Source organism: Ovis canadensis, chromosome 22 (genome assembly GCF_042477335.2).
Source record: "Ovis canadensis isolate MfBH-ARS-UI-01 breed Bighorn chromosome 22, ARS-UI_OviCan_v2, whole genome shotgun sequence".
NCBI lineage: Eukaryota > Metazoa > Chordata > Mammalia > Artiodactyla > Bovidae > Ovis > Ovis canadensis.
The window spans coordinates 36300524-36326533 of record NC_091266.1 but is presented as its reverse complement, the minus strand read 5'-3'; the positions used below and the strand labels follow the sequence as shown (position 1 = coordinate 36326533).

The 26010-nt window shown below is 41.4% G+C and overlaps 1 protein-coding gene across 5 annotated transcripts in view; it reads left to right on the top strand.

Annotated features, from left to right (window-relative positions):
* The window catches only part of DNMBP (dynamin binding protein), a 115125-nt gene that overhangs the window by 84347 nt on the left and 4768 nt on the right, over positions 1–26010 (top strand). For all 5 annotated transcript variants that reach the window (XM_070289449.1, XM_070289448.1, XM_069567185.1 and 2 more), the window contains 11 exons: positions 6068–6261; positions 7200–7299; positions 12406–12553; positions 13117–13134; positions 13500–13699; positions 15238–15368; positions 16421–16525; positions 20634–20762; positions 22477–22809; positions 23169–23348; positions 24749–24947. In XM_070289449.1, the coding sequence (XP_070145550.1) occupies positions 6068–6261; positions 7200–7299; positions 12406–12553; positions 13117–13134; positions 13500–13699; positions 15238–15368; positions 16421–16525; positions 20634–20762; positions 22477–22809; positions 23169–23348; positions 24749–24947 (1737 nt within the window). The remainder of the gene's footprint in view (positions 1–6067; positions 6262–7199; positions 7300–12405; positions 12554–13116; positions 13135–13499; positions 13700–15237; positions 15369–16420; positions 16526–20633; positions 20763–22476; positions 22810–23168; positions 23349–24748; positions 24948–26010) is intronic.

Sequence of the window (26010 nt, the reverse complement as noted above, 5' to 3'; positions counted from 1 at the left end):
TTGAGGCCCAGAGGTGAAAATGGACTTTCTCAAGGCTCCCCAGTTAAATAATGGGGGAGTGTAAGTTTCACTGGCTCTCGGGGTGTGGGGGGGGGTGCAGGGGGCTCTCTCTCACTTGTTATTTAGTTGCTCTGTCGTGTCCGACCCTTTGTGACCCCATGGACTGCAGCTCGCCAGGCTTCCCTGTCCTTCACCATCTCCCGGAGCTTGCTCAAACTCATGTCCATTGAATCAGTGATGTCATCCAGCCATCTCCTACTCTGTTGTTCCCTTCTCCTCCTGTCTTCAGTCTTTCCCAGCATCAGGGTCTTTTCTAATGAGTTGGCTCTTCACATCAGGTGGCCAAGGTATTGGAGTTTCAGGTTCAGCATTGGTCCTTCCAAGGAATATTCAGGGTTGATTTCCTTTAGGACTGACTGGTTGAATCTCCTTGCAGTCCAAGGGACTCTCCAGAGTCTTCTCCAACACCACAGTTCAATAGCATCAGTTCTTGGGGACTCAACCTTCGTTATGGTCCAACTTTCACATCCATACATGACTACTGGAAATACCGTAGCTTTGACTATATGGACCTTTGTTGGCAAAGTAATTGTAAATCTTGTTCTCCCCCTTACTGTGTTTGGAATAATGGAATAACAGTTTTACATTTGGAGCCATTTCAAGCCAGATGTTCCTAGTTGGACCTAATCTTTGAGTGTTAATGTTTATGGGGGGCCTGAAGGTGAGTCGCATCTTCAGAAGCACCTAGCATTTTATCAGGGGTGAAGTGAAAGTCACTCAGTCGTGTTCGACTCTTTGCGACCCCATGGACTTCTCCATGGAATTCTTCAGACCAGAATACTGGAGTGGGTAGCTGTTCCCTTGTCTAGGGGATCTTTCCAACCCAGGGATCGAACCGAGGTCTCCCGAATTTCAGGCAAATTCTTTACCATCTGAACCACCAGGGGGTGGTGCCCAGAAAACCACAAATTAGCAAAAACATCCAGGGATGTTTTTGTTTTTTAAAATCTTTTCTACAGTTTATAAATCCACCTATAGGGCAAAAAATTTTTTGTGGTATTTTAAAATAATTATTACCATTTCTTTCCCTTTTAAAATATAAATAAAAATCTGAGTCTCAGTTTAGGTTGCTGGGTTCAAATTGATGAGTGCTCTGGCATCTTATGCTTTCCTGTAGTATAATTAATAGAACTTTGAGCGACTTCACTTTCACTTTTGATTCCTGGGAGATAATAGCTTCAGGGGAATTTTTAAGATTCTAGGCAAATAAGCCTTGACCTTTTCTAGTTGAAATTCCAGGCAAGGGAGGAAGAATGATACAGGATTAAGTGGATTTAATTCAGGATTTGGATTTAAATATATTTAGATTCAAATCCCAGAACTGCTGTTTACTCACCACAGAGGCTGGAACAAATTGGTCGGTCTCTCAAAGCCTAGATTTTCTTATCTGTTAAATGGGAATAATACTACTACTTTAGAGTTTTGGTGTGAATTTTAAATGAGTGCAGGGACATAACATGTAAAGTGCCTGACACATGGTAGGAATTCAGTAAGTGTCCCTTTTGAGAGCTTTTTAGTCCTTTGTTGAAAATAAATTTCTCTGCTCAACTTGCTGCTTCTGGCAACTGTATTTGGGACTGAAATTCCATAGGTTTAAAATTGCAAATAAAATTTAAAATAAGGCCACTGAGAATTTTATGTCGACTACAATTAATTTAGTCATCATTTAACACTCTGAAGTAAGATTTGAAATTCTGTCCTTCATTCTATCCAAAACAGTAGTTCCAGAAAGAAAATTTCTAATTTTGTCTTCTTAAATTTTATCTTGAATAGTATCAAATTTATAGAAAATTGCAGTGGTATGCAGATCTTTATTTGTATTTGCCAGTATTTAACATTTTGCCATTTTTTGTTTTCATTCTCTCACTTTCTCTACCCACACCCACACATGCACTTTTTTTCTTTACTGTTTGAGACTAAGTTGCATATATTGTGCTCCTTGGTAAGCACCAGTGTATAATATGGATTTTTCATACATGACCATAATAGATATGCCATTTCAGCAATTTTTTTAATTAAAATTTTTTATTCAATTTTAAACATGATTTTCGATTTACAGTTACTACCAAATACTGAATACATACCCTGTGTTGTGCAATACATCCTTGAGCCTATCCTATACCCGATAGTTTGTACTTCCTGTTCTCCAATCCTTACTTCATGCCTCCCTGCCCACACTGGTAACCATTCGTTTGTTCTCTATATTTGTGAGCCTGCTTCTTTTTTTGTTACAATCACTAGTTTGTTGTATTGTTCAGATTCCATTATATAAGTGATATCCTATGGTATTTGTCTCTGTCTGACTTACTTCATTAGCATAATGCCCTCCAAGTCCATCCATGTTGCTGCAAATGGCAAACTTTGTCCTTTTTACGGCTGAATAGTACTCCATTGTGTATATATGTGTGTGTATACCGCATCTTCTTTATCCATTCATCTGCTGATGGGAACTTAGGTTTCTTCCATGTCTTGGCTATGGAATATAATGCTGCTCTGCTTTATTCCTAGGGTGCATGTATCTTTTTTAATTAGTGGGTTTCTTTTTTTTTTTTCTTCAGATATATACCCAGGAGTAGAATTGCCGGGTCATGTGGTGGTTTTATTTTTAGTTTTCTGATAAACCTCCGTACTCTTTTCCATAGTGACTGCACTAATTTACACTTCTACCAACAGTATAGGAGGGTTCCTTTTTTTCCACATCCTTGTCAACAGGTGTTAATTTCTGTTCTTTTCAATGATGGCCATTACGACAAGTGTGACATGATCCCTCATTGTGGTTTTGATTTGTATCTCCCTTATGCTTAGAGATGTTGAACATATTTTCCCATGGCTGTTGGCCATCTGCATTTCCTCTCTGGAAAAATGTCTATTCAGTTCTGCCCATTTTTAAATTTTTTTTTTTAATTGAGTTGTAGGAGCTATTTATATGTGTTGGATATTAATCCCTTTTGGTCATATCATTTGCAAATATTTTCTCCTTTCAGTATATTTTCTTTTCATTTTGTTGGTGATTTCCTTTGCTGTGCAAAAGCTATTTGTTGTATTTGTTTATTTTTGCTTTTGTTTAGTTTAGGAGCCAGATCCAAAAATATATTGCTGTACTTTGTATCAAAGAGTGTTCTGCCTATGTTTTCCTCTAAGAGTTTCATAGTATCTGATCTTACATTTAGATGTTTAATTCATTTTGAGTTATAGAGTGTGAAAGAATGTTCGAATTCTGTTCTTTTGCATGTAGCTGTCCATTTCAGGAAATTTTTAATTGGTTTCCTCATGTACCCAATCTACAGTCTATATTCCAATTTCATCAGTTTGTCCTGTTAATGTCCTTTGTAACATTTTTTCCCTGAGATCAGGATTCAGTTCAGGATCATACATTGCCTTTACTTGTCATTTCTTCAGTTATCTTTAATTGGGGATTTGTCCTCAGGTTTCCTTTGTCTTTTATGACATAATGTTTTGAAGGTTACAGATCTCTATGTTTGTGTGACGTTTCCTCAAGATTCATTTCAGGTTATGCTTTTTTGACTGGAATACCCCATAAGGAATATTGTGCTGTTTCCAGACATGATATTTGGAAGTGCATGGTGTCTGTTTCCTTAATTGGTAGTGTTAATTTTTATTAGTAGGTTTTGGTGTTACCCATTTCTCCACTGTAGAGTCACTTTTTCATTTTTGGAATAAGTAATGTATAGTAACTAGTTCAAAACTATGCAGATATCCTGATCATCATCAAAACCCTATCACTAACACTGGAATCATCCATTGATGCTTTGTGCCTAAATTTTATTTTGATGGCTGCAAAATACTGATTTTTTTTCTAATTCTATTCTTATATGTGTATATATATATGTGTGATTTTATTTATTTGTGTATGGCTGTGCTGGGTCTTCATTACCTTGTGAAGGCTTTCTCTAGGTGGGGTGAGCAGGGGCTGTTCTTTGTTGTGGTGGGCAGGCTTCTCATTGTGATGGCTTCTTTTGTGGAGCTTAGGCTTTAGGCAACCCAGCTTTCAGCAGGTGCAGCACTCGGGGTTGGTAGTTGTGGCTAGCTGGCTCTAGAGCACAGCCTCAGTAGTTGTGGTACACAGGCTTAGTTGCTTGGTGGCATGTGGGATCTTCCCAGACCAAGGATTGAACCCACGTCCCCTGCGTTGTCAGGACTCTCACCTAGTGCACCCCCGGGAAGTCCTCTTCTGTATCTATTAGCTGACATTCTACCATAAGAAAGAGCATTTCTCTTCTCCCCCATTTATTTAGGTATGTATATATTATTGATGAGAGTTCATGGGTTCTTATTTTAGTCAACAGATTACAATTCATTGCTGTGCTTATTTATTTTGATACTCAAATTATACAGATTTGGCCAGTGGGAGCCCCTTCCATTTGTTTCCATGCCCTTTCAACACAGTCCCATCATTTTCTTCAGCATGTCCTTATTTTCTGCCATAAGAGGTTTCAGACTCATCTACCTTTCCCTTGCCTTGGAAAGAGCCATTTCTCCAAAGAACTCTGGTTCCTTTTACTGGAGAATGGCTTTTAGAAACCAGAATCTGAGTTAACACTTTTTAAACATTAGAATTCCTAAATTCTTGGTGAAGGGGCAGTGGGGAAGGATTTTGAAGACTAAAATCTGCTGTGAAAGCTTAGTTTTACATAAGTTTAATAGTTTGAACACTTGGGTTTTCACTTCTTAGATCTGGGTAAAAATATTCTTGTAATCCAACTCAGACTTCCTAGTATGTTTACTTACCAAAGTTGTCATTTTTTAAAGTGGATCTTAAGGAATTTGAAATAAACAACAGAGATTGCTTCATTGTTGAAATTTTCTCAGTTGTTTATTTTAGCATTTAATATCTATTTAAAATAAACAAATGCCATCTCATTTTAAATATAATAGAGCTCTCATCATATACATCTAAGTAATAGGTATTTGTAAAAGCTAATGACAAAATGTGCGTTTGTTTTCAGTTTTAGATCATGTGGTGTGGCTACAGAGGTTTGTTTTTTTTTTTTTAATTGAAAATACTGTTAAAGAGCTTCAAATTTATAGTACATTTGTATCTTCCAGGACATTTGAAGTAACAGAACTTGCTTGTGAGTTTTCACTATTGTTTTGATAGGGAAAAAGAAAGTGAAAGTAGTTCAGTCAAGTCTGACTCTTTGTGATGCCATGGACTATACAGTCCACGGAATTCTCCAGGCCAGAATACTGGAGTGGGTAGCCTTTCCGTTCTCCAGGGGATCTTCCCAACCGAGGAATTGAACCCAGGTCTCCCTCATTGCAGGCAGATTCTTTACCAGCTGAGCCACAAGGGAAGCCAAAGAATACTGGAGAGGGTAGCCTATCCCTCCCCCAGGGGATCTTCCCGACCCAGAAATTGAACCGGGGTCTCCTGCATTGCAGGTGGATACTTTACCAACTGAGCTATCAGGGAAGCCCAAACAATTTTTAAATATTTTATTATATACTAATGTTAATCTGCCATCACAATAATTGGGTTGAGGTGGGCCATGCAGTCACCCAGATCTCAGACAGATAATTCCTACCTAGTTCTTGTCTTTCCTTTAGCTGGCATTGTTATGTTTCCATAATATTCTTTTTAACACGTGCTAGCTATATCAGTGTTCATAACTTCCAGCTTGGTATCTCTGCTGCTAAGTTCCTGAAACAGGTTTTATACCTAGCTAAGTGAAAGCAGTTCTTTATAAAAACAGCACCTCCTTCAGCGTCTTTTGCAAGGTGTCTTTGGCCACTGGTTTGTCCTCATAAAAAGGGCCAGCTGCTTGTTTTTAGGACAGATTCTAAAAATGGTATCTCATGGATAGAAGTTCTGTCTCCAAGCTTGCTCAGCTCTTCATCTTCGTGATTAGAATGGACTTGGGGATCAGATTTCCTGATGGCCAACAATCATGAGACCTTTGGTTCTCAAAGAATGTGCTCTTTTCAACTCAAACTGTTGCAGAGGCCTGCTTTCATAGCTGCTGACCCGTTCTCTTGTTCCTTCTAGAAATGACGCTTCTCTCCTCCCAGTCTTCATCACTGATGGCCCCTTCTGGTTCTGTGTCCACTGAAAACCCAGAGCAAAGGATGCTAGAGAAGAGAGCCAAGGTGATAGAGGAACTTCTTCAGACGGAAAGAGACTACATCCGGGATCTGGAGATGTGTATTGAGCGGATCATGGTACCCCTGCAACTGGCACAGGTGGGAACTATGGGAGAGAGTGAGCTTCGCCATGAACATGGTTCTCCAGGCCTAAGGCTTAGGGTACGGGAGCCTTCACCACAAAGACTTATTGGGTTTGAAATAAAGGTTGTGACTGCTGCTCTTAATTCAAGGGCTCCAGTTGACATGTCATCAGCGTAAGCCTTCACCATCCTGTCACTTATCAAGTCCATTATTAACTTATTAACTTAAGTTACTGCAGTAACTCCTAGGAAATTTCCAAACTGTTTCTATGGCGAAAACAGTTCCAGTGAGTCTAGAGTTACCACTTTACACTTTACTAGGAAGCTGTGCAGTAATATTAATATAATGAAGTCTGGTGATGGTTTACCTGGCTGTAGCATCTGATTTACAGGTTTATTCTTATTAGTAAGAAACTCTTACTAATACATGTATGCTGCTGCTGCTAAGTCGCTTCAGTCGTGTCCAACTCTGCGACCCCATAGACGGCAGCCCAGTATGCTAGACACTCTCTTAAATGCTAGAGATGAGACAGGGAGGAAGGTTAACAGTATCCTGGGGATTTAGTCAGTCCTGTTGCTTGTTACTTGACCACCTGGGCTCAGCTTGGGTATGGACTCCTGGAGCAGTCACTCATAAGAACTCTAGGAAGTGGATGGTGCTATCAGATTTTGGGTCCTGGGTGGAATTTCTGTCTCAGTTATTATACAGTTACAGAAATTGGTTCTGCAGTCATTTCACTATGGTAATGGGGATCGGGGAGCAGAAAGTCGTTGGATTAAGGACGAAAGGTGACACTGAAGGTGATGTTAGATGTTCCCATTCTGGAAACCTCATGACAGTGGTGAAGATAACCTTGAGCAATTTTTGTATCATCCTTGAAGAGATGTTCCTAATGTGAATGGTATGCTATAAATTTTATTTCTATGCATCTTTGTTTTGTTTTCCTTTCTCAGATACCAAACATTGATTTTGAGGGACTTTTTGGAAATATGCAGATGGTGATTAAGGTCTCAAAACAATTATTGACTGATCTGGAAATCAGCGATAACATAGGTATGAGCCCCTGTTGTTATTTCAGAAACAGGTTTTTTTTTTTTTTTTCTTTTGTAGGAGACAGAGGAGAAGAGCACTGGTATTTAATAGTTTTACTAGGCAAATGAAGTTTTAGTTACTTAGTTCCAAGGTTATTTGGTCTACTTTGTGGTGATATAGGATGCTTGCAATAGAAGAAATTTTTGTTGTTACATTGTGTGATATTTTTCAGATTGACAGTTGCAGTCTTTTAGTGGGTCATGAGATCATTTTAGGACCCAGTAACTCAGTGGGTTTATCTCACAGCTAAGGAACCAATCATATTTAGATAAACCCCAGTATTACAATAGGCTGCTGGCAGATTCGTCCAACTTTGTGCAGGAAGAAGACATTGTCTTTGTTAATCTGGTCAGGAACAAACCTGCCATCTGCTTAGGAAGGGGAATCTGTCTCTGTCCCCCAAGGCTTTCTGTTATACAAACATCCTTGGGAATCCAATCTGGAATAAGAACTGTCCCAAATCATGTAGAAGTGCCATGGAGAATTGATCTTCAAAAGGTTGCCTTTCTTTATCTTTACTCTTATTAATAAAGAAATCTACTGAATGATTTCTTTAAAAAAATTAATACCCAGTATATATATATTTCCAATAAAATAGAAAATATCAGAATGCACTGTAAATAATAACTACAGTTTTTGAAATTTTTATTTCAGTTCTACATATGTGTCCACTGAGTCATGATTTAAAATGTGTTTATTCACATGGGTCATTGTCAAAAACATTTGGAAAACAATTATCTGTTTCTTATAAACAAGGGAATTGTGTTAGTTATCTATTGCCGTGAAACAAATTTAGTGCCTTAAAACAGAAACAGGTCACATTTCCTTTGGTTCAGGAATCTGGGAGTGGCTTAGCTAGGTGATTCTGGCTCTGGGTCTCTCATGAGGTTGAAGTCGAGCTGTTATCTGGGCCGCCAACATCTGGGGCTCAATCAAGGATCTGGTCCCAAAGTTCACTCAGATCCTCAGTCCTCAGTTCCTTGCCATGTAGTCCTCTTCACTTACATGACGGTGGCAGCTCTCTTTCCCCAAACTGTGTGATCCGAGAGAGAGACGAGGCTTGAGATGGGAGCCAGTGTCTTCTATAACCTGTTCTCAAATGTGACACACCATCGCTTCTGCCATATTTTACTTGTCATACAGACCAACTCTGGTACCATGTGGGAGGGGACTTCCTGTCACTTTGGTATTTTATTAGAATCAAAGTGACAAGATGTTACCATAGTTCTAGCCATCCCACTGTACACATCACAACATCCAACAGAAGGAAAAGCGACCCTGTGTCATTTAAGGATAAGTAGACCTTTCCAGAGTCCCCTCACTGGAATTCTATTTTTCACTGGCCAGAACTGGTCACATGCATATGCCTACATAGATTACTAGAGAGGGGAATGGGCTCATGATGTTGACTTAAGCTAGGTGGTGTTGACCTGACTCACCAGGGAGAGAAGTGGATATAAGAATAGTCGGGGCTCTGCCCTCCTGCAGAAAGGGGTGGTGGCTGTGGGATGGTAGGTGATAGTGCAGCTTGGTTAATGTTTCTCCAGGGTTTATTGTATTCCATACACCCTTTCAAGATATGTCGAGCTTGACTGCACTTGTTCCCTACAACAGCCCTGTGAGCTTAACCTGCTATTAATCTTAGTTTACAGGTGAGGAAACTGAGACTTTGGCAGGGAAGTAATCTGCCCAGGGTCACATGGCTAGCACTCTGTTGGACTGACACTCAAACTCAGGTCTTTCCTGTTGTCTCTGCGTATGCTGTTAGCCTCTGTACAGAAGCTGCTTATGTATTAATAGTACTTTATGGAATGGCAAGAGAAACTGAAGCCTGGGATCCTGCTCTCAGCCTCACTGGAGAGGCCAGAGGTCAGAAAAGTTGAGGAAGGAGACATACACGTTGACTGGAGGAAGCCATGGTGACCCCATTTTTAAAGAATGATATTATTACCTGTATATTGTGACAACAATAAAAGAAGAAATGAAAACCGAATATCCATAATCTCACCCCGTATGATTTTAGCCATTTTATTTCTCCCCTTCCCCTCTTGCCCCAAGACACCAGGAATTTAGGTAGCAGACTGAGATGAGCTAAAGGCACGCAGAGGATGGGGGAGGAGAGGGCCTGGGAACCAAAGGGCTTAGGGCCTGAGAAAAGGGTTAACTTTACAAGGAGGGACAGTGTGCAGTGACCATGATATACAGTAGGCGAAACTGAGGCTGAATGAGCACACCAGGCTGGTGGGCTTCAGTCTTGGTCAGCAGAAGGCCAGGCAGTGCACTCAGGGGGAATTAATAAAGGACAAGGTTTTGCATATCTGATAAGGGAAGGTTCTGGAAAGTCAGGGAAGGCAAATTAAAGCATTGTTCAGCCACTTGCAAAGGGCAGATTGACTTGAATTGCATAAGCAGTGTTTTATTTTTCTCAAGTTTATTTTAATATGTAGTATATATTTTGATATATAAATATATATTTTACGTGTAACTTACTTTTAATATATTCACATGGCATAAAATTTGAAAGGTAGAAAGAACTGCTTAATGAAAACTCTGTCTGTCCCTGCCACTTAGCTCTTCTCAACCAGAAACAACTAATGTTACTAATTTTCTTATATCTCCTTTTGGAGATTCATAACAGAACTTACATATGTATTTTCTCTACCCTGGTCCCCCATCCCCATTTTAAAAAAAAGGTAGATAAACAGTAGCATACTATTCTGGAGAAGGCAATGGCACCCTACTCCAGTACTCCTGCCTGGAAAATCCCATGGACGGAGGAGCCTAGAAGGCTGCAGTCCATGGGGTGGCTGAGGGTTGGACACAACTGAGCGACTTCACTTTCACTTTTCACTTTCATGCATTGGAGAAGGAAATGGCAACCCACTCCAGTGTTCTTGCCTGGAGAATCCCAGGGACGGGGGAGCCTGGTGGGCTGCCGTCTATGGGGTCGCACAGAGTCGGACACGACTGAAGTGACTCAGCAGCAGCAGCATACTATTCAAAACTGCTCTGCAGTACGCTTGACTCCCCTTTTAAAAGTATGCCTCCCAAGCAGTTTTTAATCACCTAGGAATAGAAATGAAAAAAGTATACAGTGGATAATGTGGTGAAATTCCAAGGTAATCCAGGATGCTGGAGAAAGCACCTTTGAATTGTAAGCCTGACTGGAGAAGAATTCTAGTACAGGCAGGACAAGGGTCCACAGGGAAGGAGAGAATGGTCGGTGTTCAGGGCTTGGATGACTTAGAACATGAGGAGGTTGAGATGAGAAAGAAGTACCAGGAGACTCTGAATATCTGGTAATATGTAAGGAACTGGCTTTTAATTATTTTAAACATGTCCCACAGAAAGAAAGATATTTTACAGAATGGCCAGGATCCACGTCTGTGCGTGTCTGTCTGTGCTTACTTTTCACTGTGTCCAGTGTTTTCTGTTCGTTTCTGTTCCATTCTGTTTCCTCAGATATGTGCTGATCGTACCCATAGAATAGAGTCCATCACCTATTCATGGGTTGTGACCTAAATTTGAAAAGACACTGTAAGTTAAGGCAGAGCTTTGCTAGGTTGTAGTTGATATAGAAGAGTCACAACTGGGGAGGCTGGAAACCCTTGAATGGAGGAGTGTGCAGAGTCATGGGTGTCAGCATGAAGATTCTAGCAGTGCTGGGTCGGGGGTAGGGGGGTGGAGGATACGAGGGGAAGAAGCCAGGCAAATATCAGCTGGTGAAACTGAATGGAGACACTGGTGGCTCAGGGTCTCCACGGTGGCCCTGAAGGTCAAGAGGAAGCAGCCCCACTCTTTAACTCCTGGGCCCTTGAGGCACAGGGTTAGCCTAAGGCTGCCAGTGAGACAGCAGTGCCAGTGTGATGTGTGTGGACACAGGCAAGGCTCTTGGAGGAAGGAGCTATAATTAAGGAAATAGATTTCATTTAAATACAAAGTGCTCTGCATGAGAATAGGGAATTCCATAGGACATAACATGCGGGAAACAGAGGTGACCTTGTAGAGAGAGATGGGGCTCCCTGAGGGAGTGGCTCATGCCCAGAGCAGCTGGGAGAGAGAGGTGCTTGTAGGGGAAGCAGTAAGTAGGGCCAAATGTTGAGGGAGAAGCTCAAGAATGAGAGGATGTTGTCTTTGGGGGAGCAGTGCAAGCTGAAGAAGGAAGGAGCAGGTTCTCTGAGAGAGGGAAGAGGGGCAAGAGGAAGGGTTTTAACAAATCAGGGAGTCTGCATGCTCAGGCAGCTGCTCTAAGTGCGACTGCTCCGTGGAAGTGTGTTTAGGAACTGTTCCTTTGCCCGACGTGGGGGTGGGGGTGGGGGTCTGTGGGTAGATTTCAAGGAGTCCACCAACTTGGATAGAAGTTTATAACAAAAATGTAGCACTGATTTAAGATACGATTATAGGGAACAATGACTTTCTCACCAACTAAAGTCACATGCTCGTATTACATTAAGTTGTTGCAGGTATCTCGAAATCCCAGGAACAACCCATGTTACCAGTTTCTTCTGTCACTCATCATACTTGAAATTATGGGGTGTTCGATTCATTGCTGTGTTTTGCTATTCAGTGTTTTATCAAGAAGTACATATATTACTATATCATAGATTCAGGGAGTTTTATATTATGGATATTTTAATATAATAAACTTCATTTATAGTCCTTGTATTAATTTATGCACAAAGAAAAGATTAGAAGCTGCTGCCATAGAAGGATCTCTTTATCTCTGTGGAGATTTGGGGCTCTGGGAGCTAAGAGGTCTTTATAGGTTCTGATCACATGACTGTGTAGAGAGTACTTGATTACTCTGCCTGACTGAAAAGGGACTGAAGGCTGTTTCAGGAACTGGGTATGTGGGTGTGTGTGCATGTGTATAGGTTCTGAAAAATAAAAACATGGATGAGATAGTTCTCTTAATTTTGCATTAAATAAGTAGAATTTTAAGCTATTACAGGGAAACAGCTTCTTGTTTAAGGGATAGGATTATCTGGTATTAAAGTTTGGTTATATACCTTCCATTTAGGATGCTGAGAAGGGAGTTACTAAAAACACCCTGTGTATATTCCACAGGACCTGTGTTTCTTGATCACCGAGATGAGCTTGAAGGAACATACAAGGTTTACTGCCAGAATCATGATGAGGCCATCTCATTGCTGGAAATCTATGAGAAGGATGAGAAGATCCAGAAGCATCTTCAGGACTCCTTGGCAGATCTTAAGTAGGAGTTTTGAGCACCTCGTTCCATCACAGCTCTAGTTCTGCCTGTAGGAAGTCACTCCCATGTCTCTCTAGACTTCTTATGACATCTATGAATCTGTCATATTTTAAATATAAGCAGTACATCATTGGAGATCCTTCTGTGTAACTTGCCCTTTTCCCGTTCTGTATCATGGAAATCTTAAGCAGCTTCCTGCTTGTAGTTATATCCATTAAAATCAGTTTTATTTATAATACAAGGTTAGCATTTTCAGGTAAGAAGCTGCCAGGAAGATAGTTTGGTCTTCTTGACCATCGTGAGCGTCTCATGTCTTAGGGAGACAGGTTATGAGGATGTAATATGTGTCTGAATAGGTCAGAGTGAAGTTAGGGGCTCACTGACTTTTTAAATAGACTAGAAATGCCACCATAAACATTCACAGTTCCCCTTTTATCTCGTGTGTTTTTTGTCTGCCCAGCTAATAGGCATTAGTTGGACTAATATGTTCTGGGAGGAATGTGAAAATCAGCATCAGTATTTTCTCTAATCAGCTGTTTCTTCTTTTCATGCTCACTGCCTTATAGGAGCCTGTACAACGAATGGTGAGTTCCTGCCTCTTTTTTGTTTTCTTCTTTCATAGGCAGAAGCTAGAGGTCAAGGCAGGTCTAGAAGTAGACCTACCTTGCTGTATTTTCCTCGGTAGCATTTACCACCAAATGACACTTTGTATAATGTTGGTTTGGTTATTGTCTGCCTCTTCCCACCAGGCAGGGACTCTTTCAGTTCACTGCTAAATCCACAGCACCTAGAACACTGCCTGATATTTGTTAGGTGCCCGGTAAATGTGAATGAATGAAGTTGGGAAGCAAGGTGAGAGAAGGGAGCTGTATTAGGAATGACAAATACTGGCTACAGGCCCGGTGTTATTGACAGTTGACCAGAGTCTCTGTTTTCCCTTCTCTTGTAGGGGATGCACAAATTATATTAACCTGGGCTCCTTCCTCATCAAACCAGTGCAGAGAGTAATGCGTTACCCATTGCTGCTGATGGAGTTATTGAATTCCACCCCTGAATCCCACCCAGATAAAGTGCCTTTAACGAATGCAGTCCTTGCAGTCAAGGAAATCAACGTTAACATTAATGAGTATAAACGTCGAAAGGACCTAGGTAAGAAAAGCATACTTGCTGAAAAGGAGGCACGCCCTTGAGAATGTTCTCCTGAAAAGAATTAATTACTAAACCAGGGGTGGACAGGCAGATGGTAGGTAATAGAGCTGTGGTGAAGAAATGGCAATAGAATTTGGGGAAAATGAGATCATGAAAGAAAGCAAGCAATGATGATAATAAAAGCACAGCCGTGCATGTTGGAAATGAGGCATCTGTGACAAAGCTTTTAGCAATAAGTCTTTCCCAGGAGATAGGAAGACCAGTTAGAGAATGGGTGATCAGGACAGTTCCTTCAAGCTGAGTGACTGCCTTCTCATCGCACTGAAGGGAATCCCTTTGGGTCCATTCTTGCATCTTTGCTCTGCATGTTTGCTTCCACTTAAGCTAGAAGTTTCTTGTCTTCTTTCAGAAAACCCCAGTCTGCCCACCTCTCTGGCCCTATCAGTCCTGCCTCTGGTCTGAGCCCCTCCCCTCACCCCTAAAACTGTGCGGTCAGTTGACAAACCACCCACTCTTTCTTTATGATAGAGGACAAACTGAACCATGTCTTCTCTCTCGTGAAATCTCTCGTCAAAACTTTGATTTTGAATACTCAATGAGTATAGCATGATTACCATGCTATAATAAACTGATCTATCACTCATATACTCAAAGAATCTATAATGTAGCCTCTCTGCCTGTCTCTCCACTATTCTGCATATTTAGCTAAAATCATTTCCCCCTCCTGCTTCAGCTATGTCACCCATGTTTATGTGTAATGTTGGCTGTGGCTGTGAAAGCCCCTCTGGCCATCGAGCCCTTGGTCTTGGTTCATATCTCGTCATATAATGTCATCTTCATCTCCTACAACAGTTAAGTGTGCTTTTCTCTGCCACCCAGACTTCCCTTGCTACCTTTCTACTGTTATTTCTGGGGTTTTCTGCAGACTGACTGATGTATGACACACAGTCAGACAACTCCTGCATAGCATTTCACTGTGTGAGATGATTGCATATAAATATCTCACTTGTGTATGAGACCATTTAAAGTGGGCAGGTACTGTTACAGTCTTCATTTTATTGGAAAGGAAAATGAGGCTCAGAGAAATTAAGTGAATTATTTAAGGCCACACTTTTTTTTTTGGCCATGCCTCACAGCTTGCAGGATCTTAGTTCCCTGACTAGGGATTGGACCTGGGCCCTGGCAGTGAAAGTGCATAGTCCTAACCACTGGACCATCAGGGAATTCCATAAGGCCACGCCTTGATGAAGCAACAGACCCAGGCGTTGAACTCAGAGGTTGCCTTGACTCCAGATCTTAGGCTTTTTTCCTTGTACCTCCACGACCTTCCTTCATTGTCTCTAATCTTCTCCAGTCTCTGCTGTTCTCTGGGTATCCGATCTGTCCATAAATGGTGATTTGGATTAATATTTTGTGGGCTCAGTCATAAGCTCATTGAAAATAAGCACTAGCTCTAGTTTGGGTTGTTAGTCTCGTTTGTAGTCTATCCATGCTTGGAAGAGAGCTTTCTTCACTCACCAGTTTGACTCACTCCCCAGTTCTCAAGTACCGAAAGGGTGATGAAGATAGCCTCATGGAGAAAATTTCCAAACTGAACATCCACTCCATCATCAAGAAATCCAACCGGGTTAGCAGTCATCTGAAGCATCTCACTGGCTTTGCTCCACAGGTAAGGTTACTGCCCTTGAAGGTTCACCATGTCTTTGGCTGCTTTTCAGGGCTCCTCAGGGCAGCCAACATGCTGTGAATTGGTAAGATTCCCCTCTTAGTATCCTCTTGGTGTTTGCTAGCTGGGAGATAAAACATCCTGCAGCTACTATTTGTTTGTTTGCTGCCTTGGGTCTTAGTTGTGCCATGTGGGATCTAGTTTCCTGCCAGAGATTGAACCCAGGCCTCCTGCATTGGGAGCATGGAGTCTTAGCCACTGGACCATCAGGGAAGTTCCTCTACTGTTTATTTAAATCTACTGCCCCCCGCAACCCTCCATCTGAGCCTTAAGCTGCTTACAACGTGTACAAAGACAAATCAGGAAGCCAAGTCTGTCACCATGTAAGAGTTATCATGGTTTTAGACACCCATAAGGAGTTTATCATCTGTTTGGGGAGACAAAATTGTGGACACGTGAGGGTAGAAGGGATTTAGAAGATCACCTAGTTCAATGCCATACATCACATGTAAGGAAATGTAAAGTCTAAAATCTGAGTGACTTGTAAAACAGCCACAGAGAAGATCCAGAGTCTCCAAACTTCGTGTGCTGAACCATGTGAATGTGATTACAGTCAGTGGAAAATACCAACTAAAGAATCAGTTGCTAAGCTTTGCAGTTTGATCTCTACACAGTGTGTTACTTAAGTAAACAGGAGCTCCGTGAGAGTGAGCTTCATGTTGGCAAGATTTAATCTGAGCTTTAAAGGAGATGGGCAGGTTTGGCATAGGGAGAGGGAGGGCAAACCTGGCCAGTCAGCAGCACCGGTGAAGCCAACAGCCTGACCAGCAGGGGGTTTTTGTCAGGAATAGAGGGGAGTTGGGTGGAGACAGGTGTGCCTGTGTATACTCAGGAGCTCTGGGAAAGCCTGGAGAAGTGCTTAAATCCAATTCCATATGATTCAGAAACATCAAAGGCTTAAAATTTAAACAAAAGATATGCTTAAGAAAGATGCATTTCTAGTAAAATCAACTGAGGGAGAGTCCAAATTTGCTAACAGCACTTATTTTGAACAGATTAAAGATGAAGTATTTGAAGAAACAGAGAAAAACTTCCGCATGCAAGAAAGATTAATCAAATCTTTTATCCGAGACCTGTCTCTCTACCTCCAGCACATCCGGGTGAGTAAAGACCTTGTTAGAATTGCTGACAGTGTAATTCCAGCCATTCTCCTATTCATCCGGCATATTGCTTAACGAACGTGGAATAACCTGGACTCAAATGACCATTATAACATGACAAGCTTTTTATTGGGATTCTTGCAGATTATTTGAAAGTTAAACATCAGAAGATCAGCACAGTTGTATTCATAGTAAGGTGACCTAGCTCTTTCCTTCATCTCTTTCAGTCTTCACCCTTTTTTCCCTGTTTCCTATATCCAGTTACATAAGAAGCACTCATCACAGTTCATTTTGTCAGAATCATTTTGAAGATCAAATAGTAAGAGAATGGTTCCTATGGAGGGGGGCGTACTTCCTAATAATCATATTCATCTACAACTGTCCGTGGCCCTCGAAGGCTGTTAGAGCCACTAACACGTCTAGAGAGTTGGAAGAACTTAGGAGATCATGGAGGCCCCGTCTTCCTTGCCTGAGGCAGAGCTTCCTTCATGAAGTCAGATCCAGGACTTTCTCTTAAAGCTGTAATTTCTCTGCTGATTTAATAGAAATTAGGGCTTCCCTGGTAGCTCAGCTGGTAAAAATCCACCTGCAATGCAAGAGACCCTGGTTCGATTCCTGGGTCAAGAAGATCCGCTGGAGATTTAATAGAATAGTGTTTAAATAAATATACCATATACCCCTGTCCCTCACACAGGAAAATCTCATACTGTGAAGTAATTTCCTTTAAAAGAGATGCTTTGCTTTTTAAAAAAAATATTTTTTATTATTATCATTTTTTAACTAAGTAAAATGGTGCAGAATTTAAAAACTGTCAAAGGAATGTTGTTGCCGTTCAGGTCCTAAGTTGTGCCCAACTCGTTGTGACCCCATAGACTGAAGCAGACCAGGCTTTACTGTCTATCACTATCTATCAGAGTTTGCTCAAATTCATGTCCATTGAGTTGGTGATGCTATCCAACCATCTCATCCTCTGCTGCTTTCTTTTCCCTTTGCGTTTAGTCTTTGCCAGCATCAGGGTCTTTCCCAGTGAGTCAGCTCTTCACATCAGGTGGCCAAAGTATTGGCATTTCAGCTTCAGCATCAGTCCTTCCAGTGAATACTCAGGATTGATTTCCTTTAGGATTGACTGGTTTGATCTCCTTGCTGTCCAAAGAACTCTGAAGAGTCTTATCCATTACTAAGTTTGAAAGCACCAGTTCTTTGGCACTCAGCCTTCTCTGTAGTCCAGCTCTCACATCTGTACATGACTATTGGAAAAGCCATTGCTTTGACTATGTGGACCTTTGTTGGCAAAGTGCTATCTGTGCTTTTTAATACAGTCTAGGTTTGTCATAGCTATTCTTTCAGGAGCAAACATCTTTTAATTTTGTGGCCGCAGTCACTGTCCGCAGTGATTTTGGAGCCCAAGAAAATAAAATCTGCCACTACTTCTTTTCCCGCATCTATTTGCCATGAAGTGATGGGACCAGATGCCATCATCTTCATTTTCTGAATGTTGAGTTTTAAGGAAACTTTTCCACTCTCAAGGGGCTCTTTAGTTCCTGTTCACTTTCTGCCATTCGTGTGGTAATGTCTGCATATCTGAAGTTGATGATATTTCTCCCAGCAGTCTTGATTCCAGCTTGTGATTCATCTAGCCCACAATCTGCATAATGTACTCTGCATATAAGTTAATAGGCAGGGTGGCAGTATATAGCCTTGATGTACCCCCTTTCCCAATTGTGAACCAGTCCATTGTTCCATGCCTGGTTTTAACTGTTGCTTCTTGACTTGCATATAGTTTTCTCAGGAGACAGGTAAGGTGGTCTGGTATTTCCATCTCTTTAAGAATTTTCCAGTTTGTTGTGATCCACACAGTCAAAGACTTGAGCGTAGTCAATGAAGCAGAAGTAGATGTTTTTCTGAAATTCTCTTACTTTTTCTGTGATGCTATGGATGTTGGCAATTTGATCTCTCGTTCCTCTGACTTTTCTAAATTCAGCTTGTACATCTGGAAGTTCTCGGTTAACATGCTGTTAACTTAAGTCATTATATTTCTTTTTCTGTGATTTGGGTGTATATAAGGGCATTTCTATTATTTAAATCATTAGTTATCTACTAATCATTCATTATCTATTGCAGTATACTTGCTTTACAGTGTTGTGTTCATTTTCCCCTGTACAGCAAAGTAACTCAGCCACACGTAGATGTGTATCCCCTCCTCCTTGGATTTCGTTCCCATTTAGGTCACCACAGAGCTTTGAGTACAGTTCCCTGACTGTATACAGTCAGTTCTCATTAGTTATCTGTTTTATACATAGTAGTATATATATATAAATCCCATTCTCCTTCCCAGCTTGGTATTCACACATTTGTTCTCTACATCTGTGTCTCTATTTCTTCTTTACAAATCAATTCATCTATGCCATTTTTCTAGATTCCACATATATGTGTTAATATATGATATTTGTTTTTCAGTTTTTGACTTATTTCACTGTGTATGGAGGAAATGGCAACCCACTCCAGTATTCTTGCCTGGAGAATCCCCATGGAAAGAGGAGCCTGGTGGGCTACAGTCCATGGGGTCACAAAGAGTCAGATATGACTGAGCGACTAAGCACACTCCGTATGGATAGTCTCTAGGTCTATCCATGTCTCTGCACATGACAGTTTTGTTCCCGTTCATGGCTGAGTAAGATAGTAATATTCCATTGTGTGTTTTCATACACCGCATCTTTTTTATCATTCCTCTGTTGATGGATATTTAGGTTATTTCCATGTTCCAGCTATTGTAAATAGTGGGACAATGAATATACAAATCGTGTGTATCTTTTTGAATTATGGTTTTCTCTGAGAATATGCCCAGGAATGGGATTCATGGGTCATATAGTAATTCTGGTTTTAGTCTTTTAAAGAATCTCCATACTATTCTCTTGGGCTTCCCTGGTAGCTCAGATGATAGAGAATCTGCCTGCAGTGCAGGACACCTGGGTTTGATCCCTGGGTTGGGAAGATCCCCTGGATAAGGGAATGACTACCCACTCCAGTATTCTTGCCTGGAGAATTCCATGGAGAGAAGAGCTTGGCAGGCTACAGTCTACAGGGTGGGGAAAAGTCAGACACACTGAGTGACTAACACTTTCATACTGTTCTCAACAGTGGCTGTATCTTTTTACATTCTGGGGGCACTGATTTATTGATTTCATGTTCTTTTCTTATTGACTTACAGTACTTTTGTATATGTTGGAGGAAATAGCCTTTTATTTGAGATGATGGTTTACAAATATCACACACATGCACACACCCCAGTTTGTTGACTTTTGAATTTACTTAAGATTTTTTTGTGTGTAGAAGAGTTTTATTTTTGTGTAATCTAATAAAACTTTTATGGCTTCTTCATTCCATGTCATACTTTAAAAGGTCTTTTCCATTCCAAGTAATTTTTAAAAGATCTCCTATGTTTCAGTACTTTTATCATTTTATATTAAAGTCATAAATCTAGCTGAAATTTACATTAGCACATAAGGTTTGAGGTAGGAATCCAGCTTTTTGCTTTTTATCTAGTTGTCATTAGCATTTATTGAGTAATCCCCACTTTTTGATATGCTTCCTACATTTCTTTTAAATAGCAAACTCTCCTTATTTTAAAATTGTGATTAAGGGGTCTTCCCTGGCAATCCATTGATTAAGACTGCGTGTCTATTGCAGGGGGTATGAGTTCCATCTCTAATTGAGGAACTAAAATTCTGCATGCTGCAGGGCATGGCCAAAAAATAAAAATAAAAATTGAATTAAGTAAAGATCGGGGCTTATAAGACTTTTCAGGAGCACACTGGCTTAAAGTGAGAGATTTGACCAAGTGTATTTCCCTTGCCTTAGGACTCTTCCCTACAGTTCCTCTAATTTTGTTGTCTCCCTATTGACCATTCCCTCCCCCCTCCATGCTTTCTAAGTACATAGCAAGTGTACACCAGAGCCCCCAGGTCTTAAAAGGCTTGTCTCCATAGCAGTGGGTGATAGCCCTTGGACGGGCAGGTCAGTTTGGTTCTGACTGCTAACTGCTGTCTCAGGTGGATGATGGAATCCGGAAGTTCTGTCTGGTCTTACCCATGTTTGTACCTGGCCACAGGAATCGGCATGTGTGAAGGTGGTGGCTGCCGTGAGCATGTGGGACGTGTGCATGGAGAAGGGACACAGAGACTTGGAACAGTTCGAGAGGGTGCATCGCTACATCAGTGACCAGCTCTTCACAAACTTTGTAAGTGACTCTTCAGCCCACTTTTCTTGCATTGGCCCTTTTCCCAGGCTTCTCTCTAACATCCGGCTCTTGGCGAAGTTCATGCCGTAGAGACATGCTTCCACGGACCAGGAGTCCCAGTGCCCTTTAGTTAAAGGATTTTATATTCAGAATGTGGCTTTCAGTCAGTCAGCTAAAAGGACAGGTAGGACCTGCATATGTGCAAAGAGATTTTTTTTATAGCTAGTGACCAGCCCAATTTCAGGGGACAAAGGAAGACTAGGAAATTTAATCTGGTATCACTGTTGATAACTGACCAAAAGAAAACAACTAAAGGATTAATGATTTTAAAAGGAATATTTCGGCACAGTTAATAGTTTAACAAGTAGATCTTTGAAATCGCACAAACTACTTTATAAAGACTACTAAATGTCAGATTGCTTGGGAAACTCTAAATGGAGAGAGAGAGATCCTGAATAGAAATGAATGGGGTTTGATAGTATCTTGGAGGTATCTGGATGCTTGAGGCTAAGAAAACATGATAGTTGGGAAGCTTATAGGTATTCTGACAGTAGCATCTTAGTAAAAATTTAGTAAGTACCTATTTATGTTCTTTTTGCATCCACATTGCGCCCTTGATATCTATCCCTTTAGAATTAGACAAAAATCTTTGAAAAGTGAAAACAATTATTAAGTAGTTATGAGTAGAAGATATGATGGGTGTGTGAAAGTTTCTGTACCCCAGATTTATGTAACAACTAAATCTTTTCATTTTTTATTGAATTATGGTTGACTTACAATATTGTGTAAATTACTTCTCTACAGGAAAGTGACTCAGTTTTATATGTGTGTGTGTGTATGTTTATATATTCTTTTTCATACTCTTTTCCATTATGGTTTATCACAGGATATTGAATATAGTTGCCTGTGCTACACAGTAGGACCTTGTTGTTTATCCGTTCTGTATATACAGTTTGCATCTGCTAATCCCAAACTTCCATGTCCTCCCTCTTGCACCCCCTTCTACCTTGGCAGTCAGCAGCCTCTTCTCTGTCTCTGATTTTGTTTTGTGACAGATTTTAGATTCCACATATAAGTGGTATGATACAGTGTTTGTCCTTCTGACTCACTTCACTTAGTGTGATAATATCTAGGTCCATCCATGTTGCTGCGGCTGAGTAGTATTCCACTGTGTTTATGTACATTTTCTTTATCCTGTCATCTGTCGAAGGGCATTTAGGTTGTGTCCATGTCTTGGCTATTGTGAATAGTGCTGCTAGGAATACATGAGGATGCATGCATCTTTTTGAATCATAGTTTTGTCTGGATATTTGTCCAGGAGTGGGATTGTTGGATCATATGGTAATTCTATTTTTAACAATTAAACCTTAAGTTAAATTCAGGCTATGTATAGACATGTACACATAAGTGATACCAGATAGATGGTCACATCTGGGTTATAATGCAACATCATGTTTATGTAGTTGAGCATTTATTGTCAACTGTGGAGCTGTTTTGCATACTCTTTGGTGTGTGCAGATTGTTGGGTGAAGAGTTACAAGCTGAGAAGCTTTGTGTGCAGACATCTGGTATCAGGTAGGCAGAACACTGTTGGATCTGCACAGGTTTAGCTTGGAGCAAAGCAGGTGGTCCAGGATGTAACAAAAGCCACCTGGAGAGTGTTCTAAGAATAACAACTTTGAGACTGAACACCGTGCCTTTCTCTTTTTCACAGAAAGAGAGGACAGAGCGGCTGGTCATCTCTCCCCTGAATCAGTTACTGAGCATGTTCACAGGACCCCACAAGCTGGTGCAGAAACGCTTCGACAAGCTTCTGGACTTCTATAACTGTACGGAACGGGCAGAGAAGCTGAAGGACAAGAAAACCCTGGAGGAGCTGCAGTCGGCACGGAACAACTATGAGGCCCTGAATGCCCAGCTGCTAGATGAGCTGCCCAAGTTCCACCAGTACGCGCAGGGCCTCTTTAGCAACTGCGTGCATGGCTACGCCAAGGCCCACTGTGACTTTGTGCGTCAGGCGCTGGAGCAACTGAAGCCACTGCTCTCGGTGAGACCCTCCCTCCCCATGGAGAAGGGGACTCCCAGGTTCTCCCCAAGTTTTTTGTGCAATACATGTCAGGATTGTCAAGCCATTATTAAGCTAGGCAGGTTAACTGTATCACTGGGTCAAGCCCATTGGGAGCTGGAATTCCTGATGCCTTGACGGTGCTGGGGATCCCATGGCCTTGAATGGTCTCTTTCCACCCTGAGCCACCCTGGAGGAGCTGGGCCGCTGGGCCTGTGGCCCCCTGGCTACAGTGTTGGTGGCTCACACTTGAGGAGTTTCAAGGAGACTGTGCCAATCCTGGGGTCTTTTACGTGTGTTCTTTTCTCCCCTCTGTCTCTGATCTTGTGCATGGACTCCAGCTACTCAAAGTCACCGGCAGGGAGGGGAACCTGATTGCCATCTTCCACGAGGAGCACAGCAGGGTCCTGCAGCAGCTCCAGGTTTTCACCTTCTTCCCAGAGTCTCTTCCCACCACCAAGAGACCATTTGAGAGGAAAACCATGGACCGCCAGTCCACCCGAAAGCCGCTCCTCGGCATGGTGAGTGCAACCAGCGACGCTCATATGGCCTGGTGGTTAAGCTGTGAACTCCTGAGCAAGACCACCTCGGTTCAGATCACAGTTCTGACAGTGACTCACTCTGTGTCCTTGAGCCTCAGTTTCCTCATGTCTAAAGCACCAATAATCGTTCTAGCTACATCATAGGGTTGTTTTGCAATTTAAACGAGTTAAAGTATGTAGAGCACTTAGGTGTTAGCCTGGTACATGGTAAGCATTATTCGAGTAAGCTATCATCAATGTTATTGATTGACTCAGCTCTGTCTCTACCAATTAACAATTTAATGAATTTAAATATTTTATAATAATTGGAGAACAAAGGTTATTGAGTTCAAATCTGTCATGTGCTTTCTTTCTTTACTTACTATCACTAGGCACCAGCAGTATGCCAGCTGGTACAGACTTCAGATGCCCTCTGCAAAGCATTCTTGGGGCCTAGTCTCTACAGTGAAAGGAGCTAATAAAGGATTAATATTACTACTTTGGTCATCAGTTAAGGGAACTGGTTTAAGGATATGTTAATTCTGCCAGGCTCCCTATTTTTGATCATGTATTGGAAAAATTATCATCTGATAAACTGCCAGGTAGTTATTGGCTGGTCACTTTTTACCTGGACTTATTTTCGTTTTGAACTCAGTTCTTCTACATTCTGAAAAGTAGGGTAAACCATATGGGGTCACAGTCTACAAGACTGCTGATCTGTCTCTGCTTCAGTATTTTTGTCCCATATAATCCCGTAGACTGTAGAGCAATTACCTTTCAATTAAAAAATAATTTTAAAAATTTTTATATGACTTTAAGGTGAGTGATAGTCACTCAGTCATGTCCGACTCTTTGCAACTCCATGGACTATAACCTGCCAGGCTCCTCTGTCCATTGGGTTCTTTAGGCAAGAATACTGGAGTGGGCTGCCATTTCCATCTCCAGTGATCTTAAAAAAAAGTATCACATTTTTTATCACTTTACGTTCTCTTATTTTATGAATATTATTTGTTTTTAGAGATGAGAAGCCAAGATAAAGTCTCAGTTGTTTAGAATCATATAGCAGAATACAAGGAGACCTACTCATATCACTTAGATATTTCGATTCTTTAGGTGGCAGTTTAACCACATATTTTAATCACAGGATAACAGAGCTAAAACTAAGGATGTGTTAAATTTTCTTACTCTAGCTGTAAAGGCACGGAAACATGACCTAAGAGATTATGGTTTTCCCCAGCCATACAGGCTGACTCAGTGCAAAAGCATGTGATAGGAGCTGGGAGCAGCTGGCTGTCATTGCCTCCGTTTCTGAGACTGACAACATACGTGATTACATACAGCTACTGGGGCAACAGCCAGGGAGGGGTTTAGCTGATGGTATCTCTTATATTTCCTGTCAGCCAAGTTATATGCTCCAGTCGGAAGAACTTCGAGCCTCACTCCTGGCAAGGTATCCCCCTGAAAAGCTCTTCCAGGCAGAACGGAACTTCAATGCAGCCCAGGACCTGGATGTCTCACTTTTGGAAGGTGACCTAGTGGGTGTGATCAAGAAGAAGGACCCCATGGGCAGTCAGAACCGCTGGCTGATTGACAATGGAGGTAAGAACAGTAGAGGACAGATTGTTGTTTTCTAGTCGCTAAGTTGTGTCTTGATTTTCTGTGACCCCAACCGACTGTAGCCCACAAGGCTCCTCTGTCCATGGGAGTCTCCAAGCAAGAATACTAGAGTGGGTTGCCATGCCCTCCTCCAGGGGACCTTCCCAAGGATCGAACCTGTGTCTCCAGCAGGCGAATTCTTTACTGCTGAGCCACCAGAGAAGCCCCAGACACAGATTACCATGACTCTAAATGAGGAAAAGAGTGGTTTGGGCTGTGCCTGAGTCCTGTGTAGGCCAGCAGAAAATATGAGAGTCTTTGATTAAAGGGAAAAAGAAAGTGAAGTCGCTCAGTCGTGTCCAACTCTTTGCGACCCCATGGACACCAGGCTCCTCCATCCATGGGATTTTCTAGGCAAGAGTACTGGAGTGGGTTGCCCTTTCCTTCTCCAGGGAACTTCCCGACCCAGGGATCGAACCCAGGTTGCCCGCATTGTAGACAGACGCTTTCCGTCTGAGCCACCACTTGATCTTAGCCAAACCTTAGAAGTTTACTCCATCTAATGCTCAAGTCATTATAGAGCAAAACCAGTTTTTTATTTTTTTTTGAAAAATTTCAGAGAAGACTCTGGAATTACTTCACTTGCAAGATGCCTTGTTTTACATTTACAGGCACTGAATCCTGCCTGAAGGGTCCTTTGCCCTCTGCATCGCTGAGTGAACCATAAGTTCTTTACATGTGTTTTGTGAACATACGAATTTAAAACTTGTAAGATAGGATTTTTTGGGGGCCCCCCCAAACATAATTTTACCTCATGACTATTTAGGAAATGACTTTAAAAACAGCTCACAGCTTTTTCCCCCCCTTCTTTCTGGTGGGAGTTGGGGTAGGGAAGGGGTACAGAATTGTTTTTGTAAAATACAAAGGATGCCAATCCATAATTCTTTTTCCACAGTTCCAAAATCTGAAAACCTTTGAAAATAAGAGGGTTTTTTTTTTTAAAGAACTAATTTGCCTAAACCTCCCATGATCTGAACTCATTTGGTGACAAACCTGAACAGATGAT